This window comes from Poecilia latipinna, unplaced genomic scaffold (genome assembly GCF_001443285.1).
Source record: "Poecilia latipinna isolate Pla-1442-1.1 unplaced genomic scaffold, P_latipinna-1.0 Scaffold227, whole genome shotgun sequence".
In the NCBI taxonomy this organism is placed as follows: domain Eukaryota; kingdom Metazoa; phylum Chordata; class Actinopteri; order Cyprinodontiformes; family Poeciliidae; genus Poecilia; species Poecilia latipinna.
Genome location: NW_015112843.1, coordinates 71893 through 99581, shown reverse-complemented (window position 1 = coordinate 99581; position 27689 = coordinate 71893). Strand labels below are relative to the sequence as shown.

Genomic DNA, 27689 nt, shown 5'->3' with positions numbered 1-27689 from the left:
GACCCCAGTCTTTCTTCCTTAGCTCACATTTCTGATGATTCCTGTTCAGAAGCTGAATTTCCACAGCTGCAACCTGTGGATGCATTTATTCAGTGATAGTTCAGGTTTTCCTGCCTCCAGCTGTTTCTCAATCTACAGAAAACTCTGGATCTTAGTCACTTATTCTTGCAAACATTTTCCTGTCACTCAACTTTCTGTGAACAGTCAGTTTCTTCAGGTGTTAGTCACCATTAGCCAGACAAATGTAAAGACAGCTAGATGTCTTGTATATGTCTTTAAAAACATTTTGAATTTTGTTTATCTGTGAAACAAGAACATTTAACTGAAATAACTATCACTGTGTAATGAATCGATAAAATGTTTTACGATGATCTGTCATTTATGAAAATGTGGAATCTGCATATCATTGTGATAAAACATTACACAACTATATCAGCACATGCTGTACTCTGTGGTTTGCTACATAATCATTGTAGAAAGTTGCAAAATAGCTTTCCTAACAACTTTCATCTTTCTTCTAAAGACTTAACATGCAAAGATCAAGCTAACAAAGGGAACAGTTGTCAGGCTTTTTATTTTCACATTATGGCTTTCTGCATCATTATTTGTCAGTTTCATAAACATGAAATTCACGTAGCTGTGCTGCAGTCCTGCACAGAGTGAGTGCAGCTTTAGCTTCAAACATAACTACAGTACAAACAAAATGACGGCTCTAGATGCTGCAGGAAAACAAACTTCAGGTAATTGTTAGCAATATTTTCAACTTGTTGACATACACAAACACAAATGTAACAGATACATTTAAACTAGAGATCTATATGTACAAATGTACAGGTAATAGGAAGTTCAGTCAACTTAATTTTTATTTATTTAGGCTGTTTTTATGCTAAGTTTTTACTACAGCATGCTGTTTTTTTATGTATGGGGAGTGCAATGATTTCCTCAACGCTCATATTGCATTAGGTGTTTGCATGCTCTCATAATAACGACAAATTAAAATGCAGCGTGCATTAAGATACTACAACTCAGGGGTAAACTCACTATAACAGCCTGTGCAGTGCAGGCTGATCCGCCTCTGTCACAGTCTGGTGCTCTCTGATCGTATCTCGGAGCGAACCTGATCTCCTCTGCCGTCGTTCTTTTAGCTCTCTGTGTCTGAGGAGTCTGAGACGTCGGCGAGTCGGGCCTGCCTCTTGCGAACGTTCCAGTGCAAGCACTGCGCCAGGCTTTCGAACCAGTCGTACACCAGGTCATGGCAGCAGATGGACGGCACAGGGTAACAAGACGTGGTGATCTTGATGCTGTCAGGAGGAAAAAAACAAAAAAACAGACGGAGGATAAGGAGAGCAGCTGGAACAGACCAGGAGCGTTGATGATGAAATGTGTAAAATGTACCAGTCTCCATGCTGAATCTCCTGTCTCCTCCTGCCGTCAAACGACACCCAGACGTTGTTCCTGGCTTCAGGGGACAGAGTGATCTGTTGGCAAACAAAAAAAAGAGGTTTCAACGCAGAGCATCTTCTCTTTAGTCCCGTTTAAACTAACCTATTAATCCCTGAAAGTGACGGAAATGTTTGAGACAAATACTCATTTTGCATTTCTACTGACCTTTCCTACATGACAATAAATCAATAACAGTATCAATAGATAACACGTCTGATGGAATGACCAATAATTTCGCTGAAGTCCATCCCAGAACTGCACAGCATTCTGGGGGATGTAGGCAGAGGAAAAGCTTCAGCAGTTCAAACTCTAAAAACAACGGCGTGAAGTGAAAACTGTGGAAAAACCAGAAAAGGTCACACCACCAGTTTGGTGTATATCAAATAAACACTTAAATTATCAATATCGACTGACAGGAAATGCTTATATCGTGAGACATTTTTCAGCTATACCATCCAGTCCTACTAAGTAAGATGGGACGGGGTTCCTCCACATTTTTCATGCCACAATTACAAGTTCTGAGACTCAACTTTTCAGAGTTCTCAGTCCTTTTCAGTCCATATTTAAAGTATAAATATTAACAACTTTAAACACACAACCTGCAACAAGCAAAGAGAGACGGAGAGAAGAAGGACAGTAGGATAAATGGGCAAACAGACAGATGGATGAAGTGTCCATCATCGTCTTAACGTCAAACAAATATGGGACCAAAACGTGTAATATTGTATACATCTGTGTATCAAAACACAGATCAGTAATTGACAGTTGAGTTTTGGGTTTTTTGGCTTTTGGTTTGATTGTATACTTCATAGTTTCTGCCATATTAGTTATTTTCATATTTTTTTTGTTGCATTATTGTTTTTCCTGTCATGATTTACTGTGTTTTTTACTTCTGATCAGATCTTGCGATATTCTGTTCAGCCCCTGTACTAATTATTGCTCATAAGGTCTTGCCATATATTTTTTCATACTCAGTTTCTTAGTTTATTCTTGCATTTTGTTATGTTCTCTCCAGATGTTCTCATGTTTGCGTTTCGCCTGATCTGCCAATCATGTAAGCTCTTGATTTTTCACTGTTCAGAGATGGAGTTTCTGTCTTCATGCCCTGATTCTTTGCTGAGTTCTTCATTTTTAAGTGCTTTTTCTTCTGCTTTGCTTCTTCACACAGAGTCTTACCATGAGCTCCACTCCAGCAGGAACCACGATGGGCCTGAAGGACAGGGAGTGTGGACAGATGGGTGTGACCATGATGGCTGGGACGTTAGGGTGGATCATCGAGGCTCCTGCCGCAGCTGCGTACGCCGTGCTGCCAGTGGGCGTGGACACGATCACCCCTGGAGGACACGGACATTTTCACTCTGCTTTTGAGACGAAGCTGCGTAAAAAGAAAAGACGTTTTCTCGTCTCACCGTCTCCCTGGACTGAAGTAATGAGCCGCCCATCGAGGTACAAATCAACGTTGGACAGATAGGAAGACGGGCCTCGATCCACCACCACTTCATTTAACACCTGCGTCAGATTAGAAGGACTTTAGGAACACAAAGTCTGGAAGTTTAACAAACATATGCAGAAAGGCTGATTAAAATGCTAATTGTGTAACACTGTTGTGCTACGGTGTGTGTAATAGTGAGTATAGTTAAATATTTTACTGTAGTGACATCTACAGGCCAGAAGTGAGAATGTGTTAATATTCAGAGACCAATGGTTTGACACTGACGATAGAGTGGAAACGATTAATCAGATTATTGAAATAATCATCAAGCAATTTAGTAATTAATTAACTGCTGAAAGAACACAGTCACACATATATATATATATATATATATATATATATATATATATATATATATATATATATAAGATTTAAAGATTAAAATTAGCTTTTAAGTCACTAAGAAATGCTGTTTTTGTAGTTTAGGCAATAAAATGTTTATTTTCTTAATTGAAAAATGAATTGAATTATTTGTTTATTTGCATTTTTAATGTATTTCTAATATTATATTAAAAGGCTTAAGTGGTTAAATGAAAAATTAGCACAAAATGCCAAGTTTTTTTATTTGATTAATCACCAGAATAACCAACAAATTAATCAATTACTAAAATAATCGTTAGTTGCAGACCTAATTCTATGCATTTAATAAATAAATGTTATCCAAGAGTATCATATCTTTACTAATCAGCTATGCAATTTTTCACATGAGACGTAAATCACTTTTTTGTTTCAAATATAATCATTCAGATCTTGCCATGTGTTTTCTTTTAAAATGTTTGTGTAAACACTGTGGATCTCATACTGACCCCTTCTTACATTTAAGTTCTTGGTGTTCTTCCAGAATAAATATTCCTGACAGCAATCTCCTCCCATCTGAGGTCATTTTGACACAAAGCAATGATGCTGCATACTTTTCTCTGGAGGTAACCATTGCTAACAAAAGGAGACATGATCTGTTAACAATCCCTCTGCAAATTAGGACGATGGGCTGATTTCAACTGGTGCTGATGGTTTGATTTCACCATTATTAAATTTGCTTATTAATTTGACTCAGAGTAAAACTGGATGGAACAAAATAGGCTTGTTATGCTAATAAATCTTCTAGTAATGAGATTTTAAAAATGACCATTTAGTCATTTTATACTTTTCCAGACTCATTTAATCAGTTTTTATGACATTATTTATAATTGAGTACAAAATAGATTCGTTTTATTATTATTTTTGCCACACAATTTAAGAAACAACACAGCATTTATATGGTCTTTTATTGATCAACATGGGTCAGATAAAAACCAGAATGGTCTGGATTAAATTATACAAGTTTAAATAATTTTTCTAAAGTCCAAAAACAACCAAAAATTCAAACCAAGTTCAGTAACAGTGGATCCAATTTAAAATAGAAAGGAAAACACCTAAAGTCCAAATCAAAACAGTATCTCTTAATATGTGTGTGTGTGTGTGTGTGTGTGTGTGTGTGTGTGTGTGTGTGTGTGTGTGTGTGTGTGTGTGTGTGTTTCCGTTTGTTTGTAATACCTTGTGGGGACGATTTTCCTGACATATACTACGTTGTGGGGACCAATCGCTCCTTGTGGGGACCGGAGCCTGGTCCCCATGAGGGGAAACCCTGTTTTTGGGTCAGGGGTCAGATTTAGGGCTAAGGTATGAATTGAGTTTTGGTTGGTTAGGGTTCGGTATGTGATGGTTAGGGTTAGGAAAAGGGTAAAGGTCAGGTTTAGGCTGTAGAAATGAATGGAAGTCAATGGAAAGTCCCCACAAAGATAGCAACACAAACATGTGTGTGCGTGCGTGTGTGTGTCACTCAAAAGTAAAATGAATTAAAAAGTGAAGCAAAAACTTAAGTTTTGATTATCATGATTTTGTTCTCTTGTTCCATGAAGTAAGAAGTGAAATCTTAATCTGTTTTCTGTTTTTAACTCCACTACAAAATCCCAAGGTCTTTTTGTCTAGTTTCTAGTGCAAATATCTCAGTACACTTGAATTAAGAAAAAAACTAACATACAAGTAACTTTTCAGCAAGAGACAGGAGCTTATTTTAAGTCAATAAGTCCTTAATATTTATTACAAAAAACTACTAGTTCCACTGGCAGATTATTTTACTTATAACACAACATTTTTCCCAACATACTAGTAAAATAATCTTTTTTATTTCAGCTATACAAAGATATTTGCACTAGAAACTATACAAAAAATACTTGGTAAGATTTTGTATTTTTGCTGCGTTTATCAAACTTATTCAGACTGGGGGAAAAAATAATTAAAGTCAGTACTTTACCGGTTTCTAAAGAATTTATTGGCCCTCTGTTACAAGCTTACTAAACATCTGCGTCGCTGCTGAAAAACAACCCAGCTAAACCTTCACGAATTTCATTTATTAAACTGAAAACAAAAGCTGCATGAATAATTAGATACTGATGCACATCCTGGTTCTCTGGAGTCTGCGGTGTGTAATCCCCTCTCGCAGACGTTACGTTTAAGCCGTGTTGTCAATGAAAACAACAAATCCTCCACCAGCAGACTGGGACTTACAGTCCTACAGCCCGGAGGGAAACCAACAGCGGACCCACCGCATAACAAATCACGCTCTGCACCTCCATCACACGGCATTCTGCACCGCTGAGCTGTGATGTCTGGCAGATGTGCTGACGTCAGCAGAGTTCAACTCAAACATCCTGCCTGCTGGAGACGGCAGACGTGATGTAATGCGAGGGTATAAGTGGGGTTCAGAGAGCAGTAAAAACAATCTATCACTGTACTTCACTGATGAGAACAAAAAAAAAGAAAAAGGAAGGAAAGGAAAAACCCCTCTGGAGCGAGACGACGGGGCGGAGGGAGCCGAGCAGAAACTGACAAAACACAGACAGGTGTGCGAGCGCGTGCAGTCAGGCGTGTTGTTTAGTTACACTCTGTGCCAGACTGAGAGCATCAGGAATCATTAAATACCCATTTGGTGACGACTCCGCTTTTGACGCCACTGTCTCCATGGAAACGGGCTCAACAGAACTTCACAACATCCAGCGTTCTCCCCCGTGTGTGTGCGGCGAGAGCTTTGTTATGACGGTCATCATGGAGACCGGGTGGATGTTCCCTCGCCGACCCATACACATGTTCTGCGTGCGCACACAAACGCTTCTGAGGTTAACGCCAACAGCTCGCTCCGTCAGCCTGTGGTCGCATGAGCTCTTTGTCACGAAACCGCAGGATCAGAGGAGCTAAACCAAGAGGTTATTGGATTCAAAGAAAGGTTCTGCATTTATTCTGCAGTAAAAAGAACTTTGACAATAAAGTAGGCTGCTGCACAAACACTAAATTAACTCTCAGTCATTAGAGATGCACAGAGAAAACGACAAGTGACAAGGAACAGATTAGTCTGAAGCTCAAACCAAAGATCTCCCTCTGATCAGCTCAAATGTAGTGATTTTCAGTGTTAATAAGTCATTGAAAGCACAAAGGACTAAAAAGCCATCTTATAAGGCTGAATGAGAGCAAGACTTTTAGCGGATAACAGAAAGGCTAAACAGGGAACAGCATAGTGGTTCTGTTTCTTCCTTTTTGAGCTTTAAAGGGACCCCATTGAGAATATAGCAAGTCTGCATTGGTCAGAATCATAGTTTAATAATTAATTTTCATCCTGTCCAGCAAAATGAAGTATATTGTGTAATACTATTTTAAATCAGAAGTGTGTGGATACATTTATGATAAACTATAAATTTACGCACTATTGGACTACGAGTCAGGCTACAAAGTAAGAAACCTTTTTGTTTTGTTGTTTTTAGACATTTAGTTCACTTATTCTATGCAGTATTTTAACATATTATTTTATAATCTTTCATGTTTACTCAAACTACATGTGGTGTTGCTTACATCATCCAGCCTAAAATACATTTCGTGACTCTGAAATCAAAGCTACGTTCACACTGCAGCCTGAAGTGACCCAATTCCGATTTTTTTGTCAAATCAGATTTTCTTTTTTTGCCGTGATCGTTCACACTTCCAAAATATGCAACTTGTTTATGTGATCTGTTAGAAAGTGTCCCGCATGCACAGTAGAGGGCGCAATAACGTCACACATAGAGAGAGCGCTCAGTGTTTTGCCGAACCGCCATATTGAAGAAGTAGTCCTCAGTGTTAGTGGAAGTAAACATGGATGCTAACAATGGAGCGTAGCTTACGATTTTGAGGTTGTTGTCCAACCGGAGCCAGTGTAGTAACGACTTAATCCTCATTACACTCCGCCATGGTTGTTGTTTTCCTTCCCGCTTGCGCGTAGTAGGGCGCAGAATAGTGACGTTTGTCGAGTATCAATGACGTTCAAATCGGATATATGTGACCTGAACGTTAGGTCACATTTGAATCTGATACGTATCGGATATCCTGTTGCCTGAGTCGCATTCGAAAGGAATCCGACTTGAATTGTTAAGACTGTCATGAAAAGATCAGATACAGGTCGCATTACGTCAAGAGAAAAAAAAATCGGAATTGAGTCATTTCATGCTACAGTGTGAACGCAACCTTAGTTAGGAAAAAGTTGCCAGAAGAGTCAGCAACATAAGGAGGAAAAGTTTTGCTAGTTGCTAGGCAGCAGCAGAGACAGCTCAGCTTACAGCATGAGATAAATCACAAAGAGCTGCAGACGACCTGTGGACGTTGTTCCAGCAGCTAAAGAGACTTAAAATGTGGAGAGGGTGAAGGTCAACAGAGCAACAGGAGGAGGACCGCTCACAGCTGTGGTCGGTGAGTCATTATAATTACAAATAAACACACAAAGCACCTGTGAAATAAGGAATGCACATAATGCATTTCTTTTGCCTCTATTACCAAGTGGTTCGTCCAGATCAAGTGAAGGCACAGAAAAAAACAAGAGGAAAAATCAGGAATACGTTTTCACAATTACAAAGAATAACAATGGGCCTTTTTAATCAAACATCTGACATTCATTCCCAGATTTATCAATTTGGGTGGAGGAAACACTCACGCCCCACAGCAGGTGGCTCATGTACAAAACGTGAGTTGCACAAAAACACGCCATATTTCCTTTTTCAAGCCAGAGATCAGATTAGAGAAGCCAAAACTGTTATGTTACAGCTCCAATACATTCAGATTCTGCTTGAAGATAAAATATTTGGCCAGCTGGATGGACTTTCACCATCTTTAGTGCCCAAACCTGATAAATAACTTAGTAACTAAGATGCTAAATAATGAATATAGAGCATAAATAGAAGAGGATTACAAATGTGGGTTAATCCCAACAATGAACTGCAACTTCATGACTGTTTTTACCATCGTGGTAAAAACAGCCATCTTTTTGATAAGGAAATTGTTAATGAAGAGAAAAATATTGAACACAGTTAGATGTTTGCAATTACACATTAATATCCCTGTCTTTTAGCCTGGATGTCAGAAGCACTGAAACGATTAATCGAATTAATCGCGATTAATGTGTGATTAATCGTATTGAGATATTGTCAACTAATTTAGTAATTGATGAATCATTAACTGGAGTAATCAGTCTCAAAAAGGTCATTTGCTTAAAAAACAACACATTCAGAGCAGAAATTAAACCAAATCTGTTCAAGAAATATACATTTTGGATTTAAATTAAGAAAAAAATGTCTGTCTGTAAATATGTTCTACCCAGATCTCCTTAAGAGGCATAGTTTTAGCTTCATCTGGTTCAAATCCTGTAAAAATAATTTGCAATATTGTATAAAAAAGCTTAAATGGTTAAATAAAAAATATGCAGAATGTGCCAATTTTTTCTCAAAAAATCGATTCATCATCTAAATAATCACTTACTAAAGTGACAGCCATAGTTTATTAGTTACTCATAAACTCATAAAAAAGTATTTTACTTAATTTTTTTTAGAAAGCTAGTATGAGGTTTTATTAATAGAAATACGAATAATAATTAGGGATGCACCGATATGAAAATTCATTTAGGATTTCAATACTGTTGCTATGGCGATAACCAATATTTACCAATATTGTATATATTTATCTACCGTTTCAAAACTTTTGGAAAGAAAATAGTCAGAAACAAATTGTAACAAGATGATATTAACAAATATTGGTTGTTAATATCGGCCTGGTTTTATTTACCGGACTGATACCGATATGTTAAAAAATTACTAATATCGGCCGATGCCAATGTTAGTGCCAATATATCCAAAAATAAAACAATTTATTTGAGATGTGAAGCCGAGAAACACTGATGCTATCCTAATTTTCTCATTAAAAATAAAACAAAAACAATGCATCAAGCAAGCTCGGTATGTAAACAGCGACCTCTCACCTGCAGCTGCAGGGTGACCTTCCCAGCCTCGCTGTTGGTGTGTCCATGAGGAAGGAGGCCGTTGTGCTCCATCTGCGGTTCTCTGCTCTCCGGCTGCTGCCCCGTTCTCTGGAGCATATCCTTCACCACCTTCACCTTCAGACGGCTGCGCAGAGTGATGGCCGCGTTCCCTTTGACCCCACAGCACAACACACCCAGCTCCTTAGATTTGTTTGTTTACAGATTGCTTACAGTTTCACGGACAGGTTCGCTTTACCTTCCAACACTTTGGCCACTTCGGTTCTGTATGACTCAAACTTGAAGGGAGTCAGGAAACCCAGAGAGCCAAGGTGGAACGCCATCACTGGCGGGACGCTGCCCTGCAGAGGAAGAAACAGGAAATCTGTGGGCGTCAAAACTTTTCTGAACAAGAGAGTCTGAAAATATTTTAAACTAAAACCTTTCTGTCACATCTATGATATGATAGGTATTCACAAGAAACATGCAAAACTTCTGAGAGACATAATTAAAATACAGAAAGTAAAATTAGTGGATTCTGTGATGTGCTAAACTAAGTTTTAAACNACAGAAGTTTCCTAAACTTAATTTGATCAGGAGAAAAATGTTGAAAAAGTGATTTTATAGCATAATTACTCAGTAATTAGGTTTCTTCAGATTGCTTTTCTTTTTCAATAACTTCTCCTGAATGTTAAAGGAAAATTATGGTAAAAATGAAAAACTAAATCCAGAAATCTAAGCAAGAAAAAGTGAAGAAAAACTTTGATTCACAAAAACTGAGATAAAAACTCCTTAAACTTGACATTGTTACTCTTGTCAACTAATGAGATAAATATACACCAATACTGCATGTTTTTCTTACAGCAGTCAATAATATCTTGCATTCATCTTATTTTATTAAAGTATCAGCACCTGAAAGAGAGAGGAGGCATAAAGCAGCGTCCCATCGCCACCCAGACAGATGATCAGGTCGATGCAGTCAGAGATATCGTCATAACCTGAAGTCACAAACATTACAAGTAAATGTCACTGCAATCAATCTCCAACTAAAAACTTGAACTTTTCAAATTCTCCCACAAATCACAAAACAACACAAAGGTGAAAATGGCTTCCAGTCAGGCAGTGGGACAACAAAATATTATTTCTTTTCTTGTTTTGACACCTTAAAAACTGCAATACTTAATAATGGTAAAAATCTGATCTATATTTTCCCCAAAATCAGATGCAAAATGTTAAAACCAGTTTCTGATCTTTGATAACTTTGTTTTGCTTTTAAATCATTAAATAAAAAGAGAAGCCAAGGTTTTATTTGGCGTCAGATCCAGGTTAGAACAAAAACATCCAGTGCAAATACCCAAATGGCCAAAAACACTTAAATTTGAACAAAACCTTAAGTTTTATCACCTCTACTTTTATGTTAAACATTTTATTTAACTATTATTTCATTATAAAAATCTATTTTAAATTTGATAAGGTGGGTTTTGTCTTTTTTTTTTTATCAAAAAAGCAGAATTTGGTTGATTATGACTGATATATTGAAGCAGTTTATACATTGGCAAGAAGTTGGTAATCATTCTGTTGCTGTATGTTATTACTGTTGTTATTATCCATAGATGTTCTTGTCTTGTTATGAGTTTAAACACTCGTAACACCAAACAACCCCACAAAAAGAGAATAAACAAAACTAGAAACTGGTAATTATTTATCAGTAACACCATCAAACAAAAAAACAAAACATCCATAAAGTTAATTTAGGGGTGCGTCTAAATGTGCTAATCCTGTAAAATATTTAAATAAGCAGTATTATCATAACAGTTTTCTGATTTGAATGTCACACAGCATCATTTATATTTACATTTGTACAGAGACATAATCAGCAGAACTCTTTGAAGTGAATATTTTGGCATGGCGGTGTTGCGTCACAGACAGCTTGCATGGCTTCGCCGTGAGACGCACAGATGTCTCACCCTCTCTGAAGGTGCAGAGCTGATTGCGGATGGAGCCGAAGGCCTCGTCCTTCGACAGCGTGGCGTCGTCTGCTACCCTGCGCTCCACGTACACCATCATCTGCTTCTCCTGGAGCACAAACACACACTTTAGCCACAACACCGAACCGTTAGCTCGCGGCTCAGCGTGGTGGTGTTTGGATGAAATACAAACATGTCGACTCGCAGGTCGGCTCTGAGCGTCTGGTTTTAGAAACATGTGGTTAAAATGCGCTGCAGCTGCAGGAGACCAGACTGGAGCATTCCTTTGCCTGTCTGAAACATTTCCTGGATTGATGGTGGTTAGACCTGCTGCTCTTTGGCACCACAAATTCCTCAGCAGGAACTCATGTTCACTGGAGGCGAAGAGGTTTAACCTTCTGTGCTTGCCAGAGAAACTCTCAAAGAATGAACAGAAGATTCTGTCCAGATATTAAAATAGAAAGCAAAAAAGTGATAAAGTAATCACCTCCAAAAGCTTGTACAAAGTACGCCACCATGGTACACAAAAAAGTATTTTGCCTAGTTTCTAGTGCAAATGTCTCCGTAAACTTGAAATAAGACAAAACTAACTTAAAATTTCAGAGATATAGGACCTTGTTTTAAGTCAATAATTCCTTAATATTGACAAAAAAGTTACAGTTTCACTCTTAAAACATTTTCACCATATTATGAGTGAAATAATCTGCCAGTGGATCTAGCACTTTTTTAAAACCAAATTTAAGGATTTTTTACTTAAAACAAACTCCTGTATCTTGTCTCATTTCAAGAGTGCTAAGATTTTGTGTCTTTGTTGTGTATGCAACGTGCATGTAAAGGTTTATATATGCTTTTTACAAAGCATATATTGATGTTTGAGTGTATATCTTAAGATTTACTACTTCTATATAAAGTTAGGTTGATGTGCAAACACCAAGCTGACATAAACTTACCTGTATGGTCTACATAAAATATTAAACCAGAAAACACGACTGTATGCACTGCATTTTGTCTCTTGCTGGATTTTATGTGATACATCAGGAGTCCACTGTGGCACATACAAAACCAAAAAGGAAATGTTTTTGATTATGGATGCAATTAGAGTTGGTAATGTTATATGTTTTTATGCTAAATCTGCATATAATATCTACAACCGGCTTTTAAAAGTTCAAACTTTTTTCTTCATTTTCCATATATAAATTTTTTTTTCCCTCTTGTAATAGAGGACTAATTTTGCTTTAATATCTGTAAATAGAAATACATTTTAGTTTAATTTTGTTAGCTTTCATAAATAAAACATTTTATGTAGTATATATTTAGAAAATAATTTTTTTTGTGTGGTTTTATTTTGCTGCAGCTGAAGGAAAAGTGGCTGTCTGAATGGAAAATATTGCTGACTCCTGTGGTAATCCAACACAAAGTAGTGCATAATTGTGAAGTAGAAGAAAAACGAAGAAATAAAAATGCAAAGCACATTACAGATTTTTACTTCCAATTCACAATTATGTCACTCTATGTCGCCTATGGCATTAAATCCCCCATTAAAAACATTAAAATCTATTTTTGCAACGTAATAAGAAGTGGAAAAGTGCAAAGTGTGTGAATATTCTTCAGAGCTCTGCATGTTTACACAGTACTTGAGTTAACCGCTGCGTGTTTGATCACACATCTGTCTCGTACCTCTACTAGAAACCTGCAGAGCTCTTTGAAAGGCTCGACCAGACTCTCGTCCCTGATCTTCCTGATGACGAGCACATTGACCGGAGCTTTGTTCCAGGTGAGCCTCTGACTGGCCGGGTCCTGGATGTGCCTGGGACACGTAGGGAAAATGTTACACACACACACAAGGAAACAAACACAGAAATACACAGCGCAACACCATGACGCTTTGTCAGCAACAAGATACAAACAGGAAAATATAAACTACCAGAGCAAATGTTCCACACATACCATATTCTCTGAATTAAATAAAGATTATTCCACATTTCTGAGCAGTGAAGTCGTTCATTAACTGCTGTGACTCTTAGCTACAGCAGACGATCAGGGTCAAATTCCAAATATAACAATAAAAATGTCCTCTCCTCCTTTTACCATTTGTCTTTCCTCTTCTTTGTGTGGTAAACAGCAGGCATTGTAAATATTATTCCACCTGTATGTGTTCAGACTCAAATCAATTCAGAACAGCTGACAGTAAAGTTAACCAGCTTGCTTTAAAATGAGTCAAACACATTCTTACTTTCGCTTATCTAACTCGGTTGCACAAACTTTTCTGTGCCATTGATCTAACAAGCAGTCAGTGTACACAAAGTTCAGCTTATTTCGCAGCCTCATGCTTACATGACTGAAGTTGGGTTGGGGAGAATGCAGGCTTTGGGTCCAAAGTGAGTGGCTGGATATGGTCCATGCAGAAAGTGAGCTCTCCTGTGAGGAAGGGGATAAAAAAAAAAAAGGAGGAGTTAACATCACCTCATGTTTGGAGCAGCAGAAACTGAGCCACCCGGAGCGCAGACCTCTTAGGAGAGCTTTCCGCTGCACCGCACGATGAACCGGCGGGCTCCAAGTGCTCGTGTTGGCCTGGCAACCTCCGCCTCTCCATCTCCCACAGCCGCTGCTCGTGATCATCCCCCCGCTGCTGTGACCTCTTCCCCTCCCTCCGTCTCCTAGGTGACCTGGACGGTTGGTCCCTGTGCTTTGAGGACCTGGTCGAGTCCGGCTGCTGATCAGGACAGCCGGAAGATCTCGACACGCTCCGGTCCAGCGCTGGAAGAGACCTCGATGACAGACCGGCCTCCGAGTTCTCCATCCTGGAAAACAAAGGGCACTTTGTAATGATTATTTAATCTATTGAGGTTAAGGAAGAAACACCAGGTCCTATGCAGAAAAAAATAATAATGACATGAGAGGCTCACTGACATATATTTGCAACGCCGTATTAAGGACATTGCAAACAAAAAAAGGAGGGGTACATTTTTGCCATAATTTTTTTTTTTTATTAATTTAAGACATTTTCTAGAGATTTTTTTTTGGAAATGTCTGAGTTTGAAAACTCAGAAATTTCAATGTTTTTTTCTACAAAAGTTTCAAGATTAATCTCAAAATATTTTTTTTTATTCCAACTGACTTTTCAAACTCAGAAATTTTAAAGTTTTTTCCAGAAATTTTCTGAGATTATTCTCAAAATTTCAGTGTTTTGGCGGACACTTATTCCTTCTGTTTTTTTCTCTAATGCGCTGTCTGGAAAGGGCTATAAAACCATTTTATGTCTTTGTGACTCAAATGAACTACAGTAAGAGCCACTAATAACCAAATGGAGAAAACACTAAAGAATTTTTGACCACTCTACCAAAAATTTGCCTTAATTTATCCCAAAGAATCCTCAACAACATCTAAAGCACTGCAGACCTCACTTTCCTCCAATAAGGTCAGGGTAATGAACCCTGACTCAACAGCAAAAAAGAAATAAGGTAAAAAAAAAAAAATTTAAAAAAAAGAAATTAAAGGTCCAAAACACTGCGGACCAAACTAAAAAACAAAAAATACATAAATAATAGTATCCCCAAGACTTTTTTGGGAATTAATTCTTCCCAAAAATAACTTCCAAAAATTATTTTTTTGTAATTTAGCCAACCAGACAGCTCTGCAGCTCATTAAATCTGAAGTAAAAATAAAAGCAAATGAAATTGATTAACAGTGCTTGCCGACTCCTGATGGTGTCATCCATGACATGTTACTGTAAACTGTAAAGTATCGTTCCTGCTGCCTCAATATTGAACTCTACATTAACAATCTTCAGTTAGAGGCAGTTTGCAAAAGTTGCAAGACAGACTGCTACTGGAGATTCTTCTGTACACACCATCACCTTCCACAACAAATCTTTGAAGATACTTGGAAGATATGAGTTAGGAATTTGAGACATTTAATTTCCCTTTGGACCAAATAAAGTATTTCCGAGTTTAATTAAAACAATTCTTCAAAAAAAAGAAAAGAAAAAAAAGTGTGCCTTTTTCCTCTACGGTTGGTTAGAAAACAAGTAGCAGATTTTAGTTTTAGTGAGACTAAAATCTTAGTCTTAGGATCAGGTGGGCTTTGATAGATTTTTGCTCTTGAGAAAAGAAATCAACATTTTAAATCTGCATTCTACATTTCCTTTGTGTGGTATTAAAATGAGTTTAATTATCTGAAACCTTAAACTGTGACCAAAGAGAGCATAAGAAAATAAAAGAGCGAAATCTGTACGCAACAAACATGAGATATAAATCCGATTCATGGAAGAAGAAAAAAAAACACCAGTCACTTTACATATTACCACCAACTTAGGCGTTTCAGATCAAATATTAGGCAGGTGTATTTATAGTCTAACCGGACGAACTGAAGGTACTTTTGTCCCAGTTTGAGTCAGACAACCTTGTTGTGTAAAGTACCGCACTCCAGTAATGACTGTAGCACCAGGATTAGCTGCTGTCACTCACAAACCATTGACAGATAACGTTACCTAGCAATAGCTCAGCTAGCTAGCCGTCAGGAAACGCCGCAAAACTGAAAGAAGTGACGCCTTACTTTTCCACAGACTACTAAACAAAGCTCATGTCGGCCCAGGGACACGAAAGGGAAGGACGCATTCAGAAAATAACGACAGTATATTTAAAGAACAGACATTAAAAAAGAAATATTACAGAGCAGGAGCGATCTGACGTCACAGGAAGCAATTGCGGGTGACCACTACGCGCTACAGCGCCATGTTTGCCCCGGCTGGTCACACTCAGAACTACACGCAGTGCTACAGAAACTGGAATCAGTACCAGAAGATACTGTATGTTCTTTTGCCAAAAAAAGAAAAGAAAAAAGAAAAAAATATAAATGCAGCGGACTGTAAGTAGGAGTAGATCCGGGTTTTTTTTAGGTTAACTGTGTTGCATCTACAACTAACAGAGTAATTAATGGAAAACAAGTGCATCACTCGCATTTTGTACACAATGACTAACTTGATTTAGTGTAATGCATAAATAAACTGTAATAACAATCTTCTTTTGATCTTCCCCCTGGTATTCACTCTCATTTCAGCAGTCAGTAACACACTAAGCTGAATGTTTGAGGCTTGAAAAGGGCAAAACTCCCACAAAATGCCAAGCTGTGATGTTGTCATCATGTGTAAACCGTGTTTGATTTTAGTCATTCTAAGTGGGAATAATGTGTAGTAGTTATAATTTATTCCCAACAACATATATTTTAAAAAAATGACATCTTAAAAGCTCTAAGGGGTATATAAATTTATTTTAACTGTATTTAAAAATTTATGCTGAAAATTCACATTTCCAAGTATTTCTGAAAAAACATTTTATTTGTAACTTTAGCAGTGCAAATTTCAATAAGATAAAATTAATAGGAAACCCTTGTTTGATAGTGTTCAACAAGCAGCTGTAAACATTTACTGAAACTAATTGAATCAAGATTTAAAATAAGTAAATTTCTTATCTACGTACAAAAAAATATTATTTAAATTGGTAAATTACCTATTCTTATCAGGGGCTTTTAAAAAAAACAACAACAAAAGAAAAAGTACACCTTTTTCCCTACGCTCCCACTGCCGCATTTAAATTTTTGTGTCATGGTTTCTGAGCGAGTATTGGTTTGCACATGAGTTTAAGTTTTGTGTTTTATACCCAAAAATAAATAAGGTTAAATGGGATCCTGGAGGAAAATGATGAGTGTGTTGCCAGATTTCAGCCTGGTTTTGCTGTCAGTTTAAAAATGTTTTAAATAGCAAGGAAGCCACAGGATACAGCTATAAGTTCACTGGCACACTGTGGTGAGTTTGCTATTTGTTTGAAAAAGTGCAAGTATTGCATATAAAAAGGTTTGATCAGCTCTATTTTACAGATTAAGAATATATCAAAACATACAGAAAGAATTTCTTGCCAATTTAATATTTTATATTATGTTATAGCATCACTGTTAGAATCCAGGCAGAGGTAGACTTTACTTTACTGACTTGTAATTAATGAACTTAGCTTTCTACTGAACCAGCACCTAGTGGCCATTGTGGGTATTGCAGTTTATAGGTTAACGGCTTCTTTAATCACAATGGTAAACAGGAGTTTCTGGATTTACGCTGGGTTGGATTTAATTTTATTAAATTATTTTTCAACAATAAAGCAAAAAGAAAGAAAAACAAACAAACATACAGCATCCATCATCCACAGACATGCAATAAATAATACATAATAGAAAAAATATTAACAATTACAAAATACTTAACATTGAAAATAACCAGACGCATGGAGTTTTCTACTTAAACACATATATGAAGAAAAGACAAGCAATAGGCTGAATCCAGTGCATGCTTAACCTATATTTATCTAATTAATAAAAACTTATCATTTAAGATTGCCTCGATTTGATCCCAGGTATTAGCTTGGAGTCCCACTTAGGTCATCAGAAACTCACCTTCTAATACTTTAAGCTAAGCTCTGACTTAAACCTTAGCTTAATTTTTAATAATCAGAAAGATGTATGTTCAAGATGTATAAAACTGTTACCTAAGAAGTGTTTTTCACAAACCACAATCTTCACAGTGAAAGAGACTGTATTGGATTGGCTCCTGGGCCACGAGAGCTGCTGAAACACCGCTCCTTTTGATATATGACGTTCAAAATAAAGCGCTAAGTTTAAGAAGCATCATTCTGCATTGCATTGTTGTCAGTAGCTGTGCTTCCATTAACCATATAGATGCGCAATTTGACATTTCGAAAATAAATTAGCTTAATGGAAACGTGCCAATTTCCAAAAAATCTCCAGTTTTTCTGATTGAAGGAAGTGTTTTTTTTTGTTTTTTGCTTAATCAAAGTTAGTTTATTTCACAAAATTGCAATGGAAACTATTTTCTGTGCATCACACGAGTCATGTGATCAACAACCGGATGTTAACACAAGCGCAAACCACGAAGAAGAATATGCTGGAGAACCATGTTTTTTTTTTTATTGATTTATAGAAAAAACAAAATTATTAACCCGTGATTTTAATCATTTCTTATTTAATGTTATTTTTTATATTAGTGGGACATTGAAAAATTTCTGCACACATTTGTAATAGAAACGCAGCGACTGAACAAGAAAAAAACCCCATTATAGCCTAAAGGACGTTGAGCTCAACATACTCAGTACATGTTTTCCAATGACATTTTTCCTGGTTTTCTTGGCCTCACTCCTCCTTCTCCCGGTGTGAATACCTGGACCGGAACGTTGCCTGGCTCTGCTTTGTCAACAGCCTCCTGGTAGAGATTGTTTTATGTGCAGTCTGTCAGGCCTTGCAGCTACTGCAGGGCTTGGCAGCGTTTCTGCAGACAGCTTCTGTGAGAGGAGGTTTTAGTTAATTTTAGCCTGGATGCACAAGACAAAATGCAGGACTTGAGACAGAAGAAGGAAAGCTGAAATGGAAGTGAAAAATTTGTCCTATGTAATAGATAAGTACGTCTTTAAATTAAATTATATAGAGCATCTTTTCACATTAATGCAATTTGATAGCATAAAGATAAAAAAAACTGCTTTCATTAGATTGATAAAATATTTAAACAACTAATTTAAAAGGTTCTGCTATAGACGGCCTTGTTTGACACATATCAGGAATTAGATTTTCTTGCGCTGTCTATTTACACTGCCAAAGGCTGACCACTTTTCCTCACTTTCTTCTTCTACTACTCTCCGATTTGAAATATTTTCTGTTATTTCAACTTTTAACTTTGTGTTTTCTCTGTTTTTTTTCTCTCTATACAAGCTACACCTGGTCTGGCATCCTGTCTGATTAAAATTAAAATGAAAGAAACCAAAGACGACGCTCGTTTTGACACTACAGAACTTTACTTGAATTTGATCCAAGTTCATCGTCTATACAGGATTTATTTACAGGTTCTGAAATCAGGGAGGGAAGAGGGCGGGAAAAATCCAGAAATAAACAAAACAAAACAAAAAAACACTAAATACAACCGAGGAATCGGCTAAAAGCATTTACAGGTATGTCATTTAATAATGATGCTCAACAGTTAGAGATGCAGTGTCCTCTGCTTTAAAAAACATCTTATATCACAACATGAGGTAGGAGAACAGTGTCTCTAATTCATGCAAGAACAAAAAAGTCTCATCACACTGTAGTATTGGCAACGTAGTATGAAATGGTCACACACACAGACACTGCGTTTCATGTTTTCAAACAGCACTGATGGGAAAGCAACAGATTTAGGTTTATTTTTGCGTAAATTCCACCTTCGACTGTCAATCTGAGCCTCCTGCAGTCATTTTCCAGGCTCCTTCTTTTCATTTTTATCGGTTTGGCAAAATTCACAACTGTACAAAATACATCTAAGCTCTCAAAGCGCTGCAAAAAGCCAAAGAAAGGCCCAGCATGCCATCTTAAAAGGGATTTTTTCCCATCCTACTGGTTAGTAATAGATGCACACTTAAAAAGACTAAACAGCGCCCACTTGTGGTTACAATGCAAACTCCTCTGACAGTACAAAAAAAAAAAAACTTGGGTGAATTTTCTGCTGCAGAAGCAAACAGGAGAATAAAAGTAATACTGATTAGCATCTGATGGGTTAATACATGATTTCAGTGTGGAGAAAAAAAATAGTCAGACCAAATTATTCTACAGTTTACAATCTTCATGATCATACGGTGACTTCATATTCTGGCCAGCCTCTCAACCACAAGGAAGATAAAACTTTGCACATGTTCAATAATTCATGCAGATGAGCCTTTTTAAAAATCTGAGGGAAATCTTCAGTCTTTTTTTTCTAACAATAAACAGATTGTAACTTGGCGACATAAACTTGGAAGGGCAGCAAAACATGCAAACATTTTTTTTTCTTTTTCTTTTTTCTCTCCAAAATGTCATCTTGAACAAATTTCTGATTTAGATTAAGGGAGAAGGTTCAAATAGCAAAAAGGAAATCTGTCATGATAAAATCCATAAAAACAACAGCGTCGGTTCTGAAAGTGGAGTAAAAGTGTGTAACAAAGTATATATATATTTTTTTAGTTTTTAGTTTTATAGTTGATGTCTGAGTAAACCATGCACTTCATTCCCCCACATCCACTCCAGAAGAGTCCTTTTTCTTTTTTTTCTTTTTTGTTTGTTTTTAATTAAAGAAATCAAAACAATTAGACCCACTGCAGCCTCAGCTGTGGTCCAAATCATATAACCTTTTATAGATTATTTATATAAGAACAGTTAATATATTAATGACTACCTTATTTACAAAGTGAATATAAATCTTTCCTTTATATGTTAAACATTTTTCTTTCATCATCTTAATAAATGTTTTCAATGCAACAACAGTAGAGTGTACATTTGTTCCGCCTGCTCTCTGTCCGCTCCTTCCGGTCGGTCTCTGTAAAGGGAGGCTGTGTAAGAAAATCTGCATCGAACAGGATGGAGCACAGTGGAATGTCTTATCAATTTGCATTAATAGCAGATGCATATAAAAGAAAGCTTTTTTTTTTTTTTTTTTTTTTTTTTTTGCCGAGGACGATCCCGTTACACAGTTATTTACACACGCACGCACTCGCACAGACGCTCACAGGGATCTTTTTTATAGTGGCGATAAAAAGCGCTTCAGCCTGGGCATGATGGGATTCCTCCCGGGCATCTGATCTGGATGTGGGTCGTCCACCAGAGGGGCCCCCCGACATCGACAGCTGCCTCAAACGAGGGAGGAGGGGGGGGGGGTCCATCTAAGTCGGGGCCACCCAACCTGCCATTAGCGAGCCTCGGTGCTAAATGTCCACCGCTTCACACTGTTCGTGAATAAGTGCAAACAGAACCCGAAACTCTGCCGAACCGACAGCTTTCACCTGCGACCCGCATTCTTAGACGGCAAGAATGTCTAACAATGAAGAGAGAGGCTCAGAGAGCCGTGACAGCCTGCAGCTTTGATCATCTGCTGGGAACTCAGGGGCCACCGTTCCGCACGGATGGTTGCGACGCACCGACACAGTCCTGTGTGCGCGGACACGTTGCGGGTTCTTTCATGCGTCGTCATGGTAGCGCAGGAAAAGAAACACCTGTGTCCAAACTACAGCATGGGCCGGAGTGAGATCAGAGCAAGGGCGTAGGTTCGGTCTAAGTTTTGGTGGGGACCTTGGTGGGGACCTTGACACCTTACTAAACACCGGACTTTACAACAAATGCGTTGCGTGATAGATATCTAACTTATGGGTCCACTCACTGTACTCACAGCCGGCGTAGCGAAAAAACTTCTAATGTCTGTCCTTTTCTTTTTTGGTGGCGACATGGTCTCGGAGACTCAGAAGGAGACGCGTGTGCCCAACTAGCTGCCGCCTTTTTGCAGCTAATCAAAGAACGTCCGACGATTCAACTGACTCCCCCTCCCCCCCCCCCCAGCACCGTTCCGACACGGTCTCGGAGGCTCATAATAAATGTCAAACTAAGAAGCTTCCGTTCCGCGCACCGCCTGTTGCTGCTAATCAAAGATCGTAGATCCACGTTCTTTGAGCCAATATGGCAAAAATTGGTCGGGACTTTTTCATATCCCGTGAATATTGGTCGGGACATGTCCCTACCGTCCCTACCCAAACCTACGCCCATGGATCAGAGTGTGATAAAGGGTGAGTAAATATACCGTGGGTTGAAGGTTTTAATAGTAGTAATTTAAAAAAGGTTTTAAAAAAAAAATGAAACTTGTTTTTTTTTTTTTTTTTTTTTAACTCGGTTTCCTGGTTGGGTGTGGTGAGATTTGAGGATTTTATCAATGTTTAATAGAAAACTGGCAAACTCCCGTGAAGCTATATCATTTATAAGATGTATTTACTGTTACGTTGGTTTTATTGCATAGATTAGAGGAAAAAATCTAAAATAAGCACTTTGTAAGCTTAGTTGCTGCTGTCATTCTTCTCTTCATAGACTCACTAGTGAATAAAAAGCTTTCAAATATCTAGTTAATTGGTCAGAGGATGACTTTTCAAGTTCTACAAACCCAAAAGCCAGTACACAGCGTCTGGACCTTTGGTTATTTTCAAACAATTGCTAACTGGAGGGGTAGACTCTGCTGAAGTTTTAAATTGTACTCAATTGCTAAAGTTTCACGCTTACCGGAAATTACTTGCTCTACAAACAACCATCCTCCACTGCAAAGAGAGAAGTTGATTAAAAAATATTTGGAAGCGTGGCCGACATGGACAGAGCGGCTAAGTTCACTTCCTCCGCTGCCATCGCTAAAGCTAAAGGCAGACTAAACCAGCGCATAAAAACGACGTCATCGTCTCCTTCTGTTCGCTGATTGGCCGTTTTGGAATTCTACAAGAAATCCAGGCCAATGGGAGAAAGCCCAGGCTAACGGTTGAAAAGTTGTAGCCTACTTTCGGTAGAGGGATAATGTTTTTGTTTATTCTGATCACTCAACAACTTTTTGTGGTGTCATGAAAGGATTTGAACCATAGGAACCAAATGACGGAGAAATTTTAGCAGTTTTAAAAATGGGAATGTTTTAAAAACCTAGCATAGCTCGATGTCTGAATGACCCGCGCCCAGACCGAGGAAGACCAGCAGCTGGTCGGTCGAGTGAAGAGGAAACCAATCTGCCCTCCAGGCTGTAGCATTTCATAGCTAAGTACAAGAAGTGTAGAGGGTCTTTGGGGAGAGGTCACACTCAGTCACTTCAACATCAGCGTCATTACTGGCATATTTTCATGAGGTCCTACAACATCTGCGAATGACAAATGTCTGCTTTTGTACAGTAAAGGTCTTTTTTCCTCCATAAAGACTTAATATTTTAACATGATTATATTTATTTGTGTTTATCAGGACTCCAAAAGAAAATATATATTTTTATATATATGTATATATAGAGAGAGATGTCATTTTAAACTCCTCCACTCGCTGAGTCTTGAGGATCTGAGCTTCATGTTTGCAAAGTCTGTAGGTACTGGCAGCCGTGCCAGGTAGTAGCATAAAGTGTCACCAGCAAGGAACGGTGGAGTCCAAAATTCAGAGTGTTCAGCTCCAGGAACCAGGGAGCAGGAAGGACGATGATTCAGGCGGGAAAGGATAGTGATGGAACTTCCTGTCTCTAAAGCAGCTGTTAGTTTATTAAAAACTATAAATTAAATCAAACATACATGCCCAAAAAAAAATCTTTAAATACTGTTTAAAGAGAGGACTGGGAATATATATATATATATATATATATATATATATATATATATATATATATATATATATGTGTATAAAACATAAATCTTGTAATGTATCTTTTAAAAACGGGGATCAGAAAGGGAGCCTGCAGAGGGTCAGGCTGAATTGTTTGTGTCTGTAGAGTTGGCGATTGATGGGAAGAAAATGTCGTAGTTACTTCAGGCCGGCCACAGGGGCCTCGCCCATGGAGGAAGAGCAGGGAGGGGAGTGGGCGTTCAGGGGTCCAGTGGCGGGGGTGAGAGGGGGAGAGGGGCTGCCTCCCATCATGCCAGACTGGGCCATCTGCTGCTTGAGCTGGGCGATGGTGTGCTCCAGCTTCTCCCGTGCCTCCCGCTCCCGGTGAAGCTCCTCCTGCAGCTCCTGCCGGTCGGCCTCGGCCCGCTCCAGCCTCTGCCGCAGCTCCGACAACTGGGAGGAGATGGAGATAGAGGTCAGGTTAGGATCAAACGCCGCAGAAAACCCACTGCTCAACATTTACACAAAATTTTACCAAACATTTTTGGTCTGGTTTCAAATGCAAATATATTGTATGAAGACAAAACTAAGTAACCAATGAATCAATCATTATTACAGGAAAGGAGCTGACCTCAACATACAACATGCAAATTGATTAAAGACATGTAAATCATCAAACTAATAATGGAAAGACATGATACACATTTCATTTATTTTATTCAAGATTTCCGCAGAACTTAATTAAAACCAAATGAGGTAAAACATCCACAAAAGATGGCTTTAGATCCTTATAATAGTAATAAAGCTGCAACATAACACAGCAGAAATCCAGCTTTTAGCAGCACTTTCACTGTTAAGCCACATTCATATTCAGGGTGAAGCAACTGGGACTGTTTACCATTAGCGCTCATATTTCACAGCTCAGAAACGGACAGTGATGTAATTCTGTTTAGAAAGTATCTCTGCATGGTAAACAAGACTAATGCTGCATGTCTGTCCACAGACTTCATTTCTTTCTAGAGCAGCTAAGATGAGGAGATAAAGTTGGGAGCTTTTCAAGAATCTGCTGAGAAGTGGAGTTAAAAGCCGTGTTGGTGAGGCTGGATGTGAAACTGCAGCGCTGAGCTCAGGCCAACATAACTCAGTCTGTCTCCAGGTTTAATCTCCTGGAAACCCAAACAGCATCCCGCGAGTGTGTTTTTATATTCTTACACAACACTCAGAGTTCCAATAATACTGGTCAAACATCTCCAATATCTGGCATAACTACAGAAGAAAGAGTGAAATATGTTTCATACACCAAAGAAAGAAAAAAAAAGGCTTTCAAGGTAAAAGAAAAAGACCCATAAAACAAAGTTTTATGTTGCTGTAATTCAGTGTGACTTATTTAGAACTGGTGATGTGTTTAGAGCTCCTACCTGAGCGGTGTAGTGGGCCTCCTGCTGCCGCTGGGCCCCGGGTTCGCAGGCGCAGGCCTGCTGCCGGAGCTGCTCCAGACGGCTCTCCAGCTCCAGCTGCTCCTGGCGGGCCTGTCCGAGCCGCCGCGCCTGCTCGCTGTGCACCGCCTCCAGCTCGCTGCGGAGCTCCCGCTGCTCCGCGCTCAGCTCCCGTAGCCTTGCTGCCTCGCCCCCACGCAACGCCTCCAGCTCCTGGACGCACAGAATTCAAGACAAGAACGATCTGAGTAACGGTGATAACGAACCCCTACACTGAGCCTGCAGGAGAAATATTTTGCAATACAGCTTCTCCTCAGGGAGGTTAGACTTCGTGCCTCTACCGCTGCCCAAAACCTGACAGAATGTAAAACTGTATTTGTAACCTCTGACTTGTATTTGCACATAGCTTTCAATCATTTCTGCAGATAAAATAGGATTATTTTGTCCACTTTTACTCTGATGTGCCAAAATAATTGAAGTCTGACATCTCAGAGTAAATGCAGCTGCTTTGTGAAACCCGCAGAGGTTAATCAGAGAACATTAGTGACAATTATGTCCTCCTATGAGAGTTGTGTCTTATGTTTTAAATAACAGTTAATCCATCATACAGAAATCGAAGAACTAAAATAACAAATGGGCTGAATAGGAGAGGATTAATCTAACAAACCACTGAAAGGCCTAAGATTACTCTGCAGGAGCTGCATAGATCCTCAGTTCATGTGGGAGAGTCTATTAGCATAAGAATTATTAGACTTGCATCATAATTCTTGTTTAAAGTTGTTTAGCAAACATGTGCAAGAAGATATTTGGTCAGATGAGAGCAAAATAAAACTATTTGTGGAGAAAAATTAACAATGTGTTATGATATATCATCTACTGTGAAACATGGAAGTGGCAGCATTATGCTGTGGGGATGTTTTTCTTCAAGAGGGACATAGAAACTGCTTGTTGGGAAGATGGCCAGAGATTGAGCTAAACACAGCAAGAAAAGTAGTTCTGGTTGATGACCTTGAATACATGGTGAGTGCAAATGCACACCACACTTTTAAGATTTTTACACAATGAGGCTTCGAACTTTGAACAATGTACTTTGTGTTGAACTATCCCCAAAGGTCTGCAACCTGCGGGTCTGGAGCCGCAAATGGCTCTTTGGACTTTCAGCAATGAAATGAAATAAATTTGTCTCTTCACAATAGGTTAAGTATCATTTGTTGCTCTGAATGAGTTTTATGTAGCTGGACATGTAAAACACATTGAAGTTTGTTTCTGTGACTTTAAAAAGTTCAGGAAATATCAATAATTTTGCAGTGTATGTGAAATTTTGTAAAAAAAAAAAAAAAAAAAAAAATGGGAAATTAGGGGGCAAAAAAAAAAAAAAAATTTCCTAATGCAAGTGTTTGGATGGAGATAAGGCAGGGTGGAGGTTGAGTTGGTGTCATCTCCACGTCAACGACGCCTTTAATGATGGCAACAACGGTTCCAGTCGGGTTTATCTGCAGCTCGTTTCTGTTTCCATCCACCAACTCACCATTTCCAGCTGCAGCTGCTTCTGCAGGGTGGAGTTGAGCTTCTCCTGCTGCCTGTTGTACATCTGCATGATCTCCACGACGATCCTGTCCTTGTCGTCCTCCACACCCCCGACCGCCGACGCCGTGGCGACGGCGGCGCTCATGTCCTTAGACGCCGCTTCCGTTTCCGACGACAGCATCGACGCAGACCGAGGAAGAGATGCTGGAGGAGGAGTGTGGGAGGGGATGTGGGTGGCTTTCTTGCAGCACGGGCTGCTCGTCTCCATGGAAACTGCCTGGGTTTGGCTTTCCCGCTCAGTGGCCAAGACAGCAGCCGCCACGCTCTGGGATTTGGCCTCCTCGGCACCGGCCGTGACAGGAGGCGACGCGTGGAGATCTGAGGAAGGCAAGAAAGAGAAGAGAGTGAGGACGGGAAGAGAGAAGATGAGATGAAAAGAAAAGCAGAGGAAGTGGTTGAAAGACAAGAAGAAGTGTGAGTCGTGTTGGTGTGCACATGCTTAGTAACACCCTCACACAACCTCATAAAACATCGCACTTCTTCCGAGGAACCAAACACTCGCCCACAATTTCTGTTTGTGTTTGCCCTCAGACACAGATACAGGAATAAAGGTGAGTTGTGTAGGTGAGCTGCTCCGCTGCATCTCCTTGTTTTTTTAAACTGCGGCTTGTTCCCCTGACTGCGGTCTTTAAGGTGTGTGCATCACGGGAAACGTTCGGCTGGATGCTAATCTCTGGCACAAATCATTATTCAAATTGATTCAAAGCCACAGAGCTAATATTAGATCCTCTATTCAAACCAGCAGTTTGGTAAAGAGGAAGGGGAACACTGCACTACGGCAGTTCACGGCCTACTTTCTACAACGTCTTAAAGGAGAAAAATCCAGATTGGTCTGGAAAAAGGCAGGGAGGAAGGATGAAAAGCTCACTCTGAGAGGAGTGGGCGGAGGATTTGACAGCAGACTGAGAGATGAAGGGAGCCAGAGAGGGAAGAGACAATGATGGATGGATGGACGGAAGAAGAGAAGTATGGGAACAGACGGAGAGTCGGCTCAGAGAGGTTGTGTTGCCGGCTGCCAGGAAAACAGAGAGAGATGGAGGATGGAGGGAAGGAGGACAGATTGGTTGGAGAGCGGAAAGTGAAAGAGAGAAACACGCAGCCTGGCAGTCAGACAGCGCGTTAATAACGACAGACTGAAACCGTTCCTCTGATTCGTCCTTTTCTTTTTTTTTTTATGTATATATGAATGCACGGCGTGAAAGAGTAGGTCACCAGCGCGTCAGACGTGCGGCAGCCCGCAGTGTTGTTATCCGAAGGTCAACGAGTGGCTCCGTGCATGGGAGCGGGCTGCAGAGTTTTCA

The 27689-nt window shown here is 39.1% G+C and overlaps 2 protein-coding genes across 4 annotated transcripts in view; both read right to left on the bottom strand.

The window, feature by feature from the left end:
- Window positions 1–555: 555 nt before the first annotated feature.
- Window positions 556–15972, bottom strand: nadkb (NAD kinase b). 3 transcript variants are annotated; one of them, XM_015031982.1, is made up of 12 exons: window positions 15880–15972; window positions 13717–14010; window positions 13544–13627; window positions 12887–13016; window positions 11210–11318; window positions 10155–10240; window positions 9502–9604; window positions 9246–9415; window positions 2853–2952; window positions 2620–2777; window positions 1396–1478; window positions 556–1301 (listed from the first exon to the last, which is right to left on the bottom strand). In XM_015031982.1, exons 2-12 carry the CDS (start codon window positions 14007–14009, stop codon window positions 1142–1144), a joined length of 1476 nt encoding a protein of 491 aa, XP_014887468.1. In that variant the 5' UTR covers window position 14010; window positions 15880–15972; the 3' UTR covers window positions 556–1141. The 3 variants fall into 3 exon arrangements, with proteins under 3 accessions (XP_014887468.1, XP_014887466.1, XP_014887467.1); XM_015031980.1 differs by having other exon boundaries at window positions 15699–15930; XM_015031981.1 differs by having other exon boundaries at window positions 15764–15930.
- A 5929-nt stretch (window positions 15973–21901) lies between these two features.
- The window catches only part of skila (SKI-like proto-oncogene a), a 31626-nt gene continuing 25838 nt past the window's right edge, over window positions 21902–27689 (bottom strand). Inside the window, exons 5-7 of the mRNA XM_015031979.1 lie at window positions 26330–26706; window positions 24784–25014; window positions 21902–23818 (exon numbers count right to left, since the gene is read on the bottom strand). Coding sequence (XP_014887465.1) covers window positions 23564–23818; window positions 24784–25014; window positions 26330–26706 — 863 coding nt within the window. The 3' untranslated portion in view covers window positions 21902–23563. The remainder of the gene's footprint in view (window positions 23819–24783; window positions 25015–26329; window positions 26707–27689) is intronic.

What these genes read in the sequence shown, in the direction of transcription:
- nadkb (XM_015031982.1), bottom strand. Translation starts at nt 14,009, where the DNA reads ATGGAGAACTCGGAGGCCGGTCTGTCATCGAGGTCTCTTCCAGCGCTG. An exon ending in GCGGAAAGCTCTCCTAAGAG is followed by an intron (nt 13,628 to 13,716) that starts GTCTGCGCTCCG and finishes CCTTCCTCACAG; the next exon opens with GAGAGCTCACTTTCTGCATG. An exon ending in TCTGCAGGTTTCTAGTAGAG is followed by an intron (nt 11,319 to 12,886) that starts GTACGAGACAGA and finishes TTTGTGCTCCAG; the next exon opens with GAGAAGCAGATGATGGTGTA.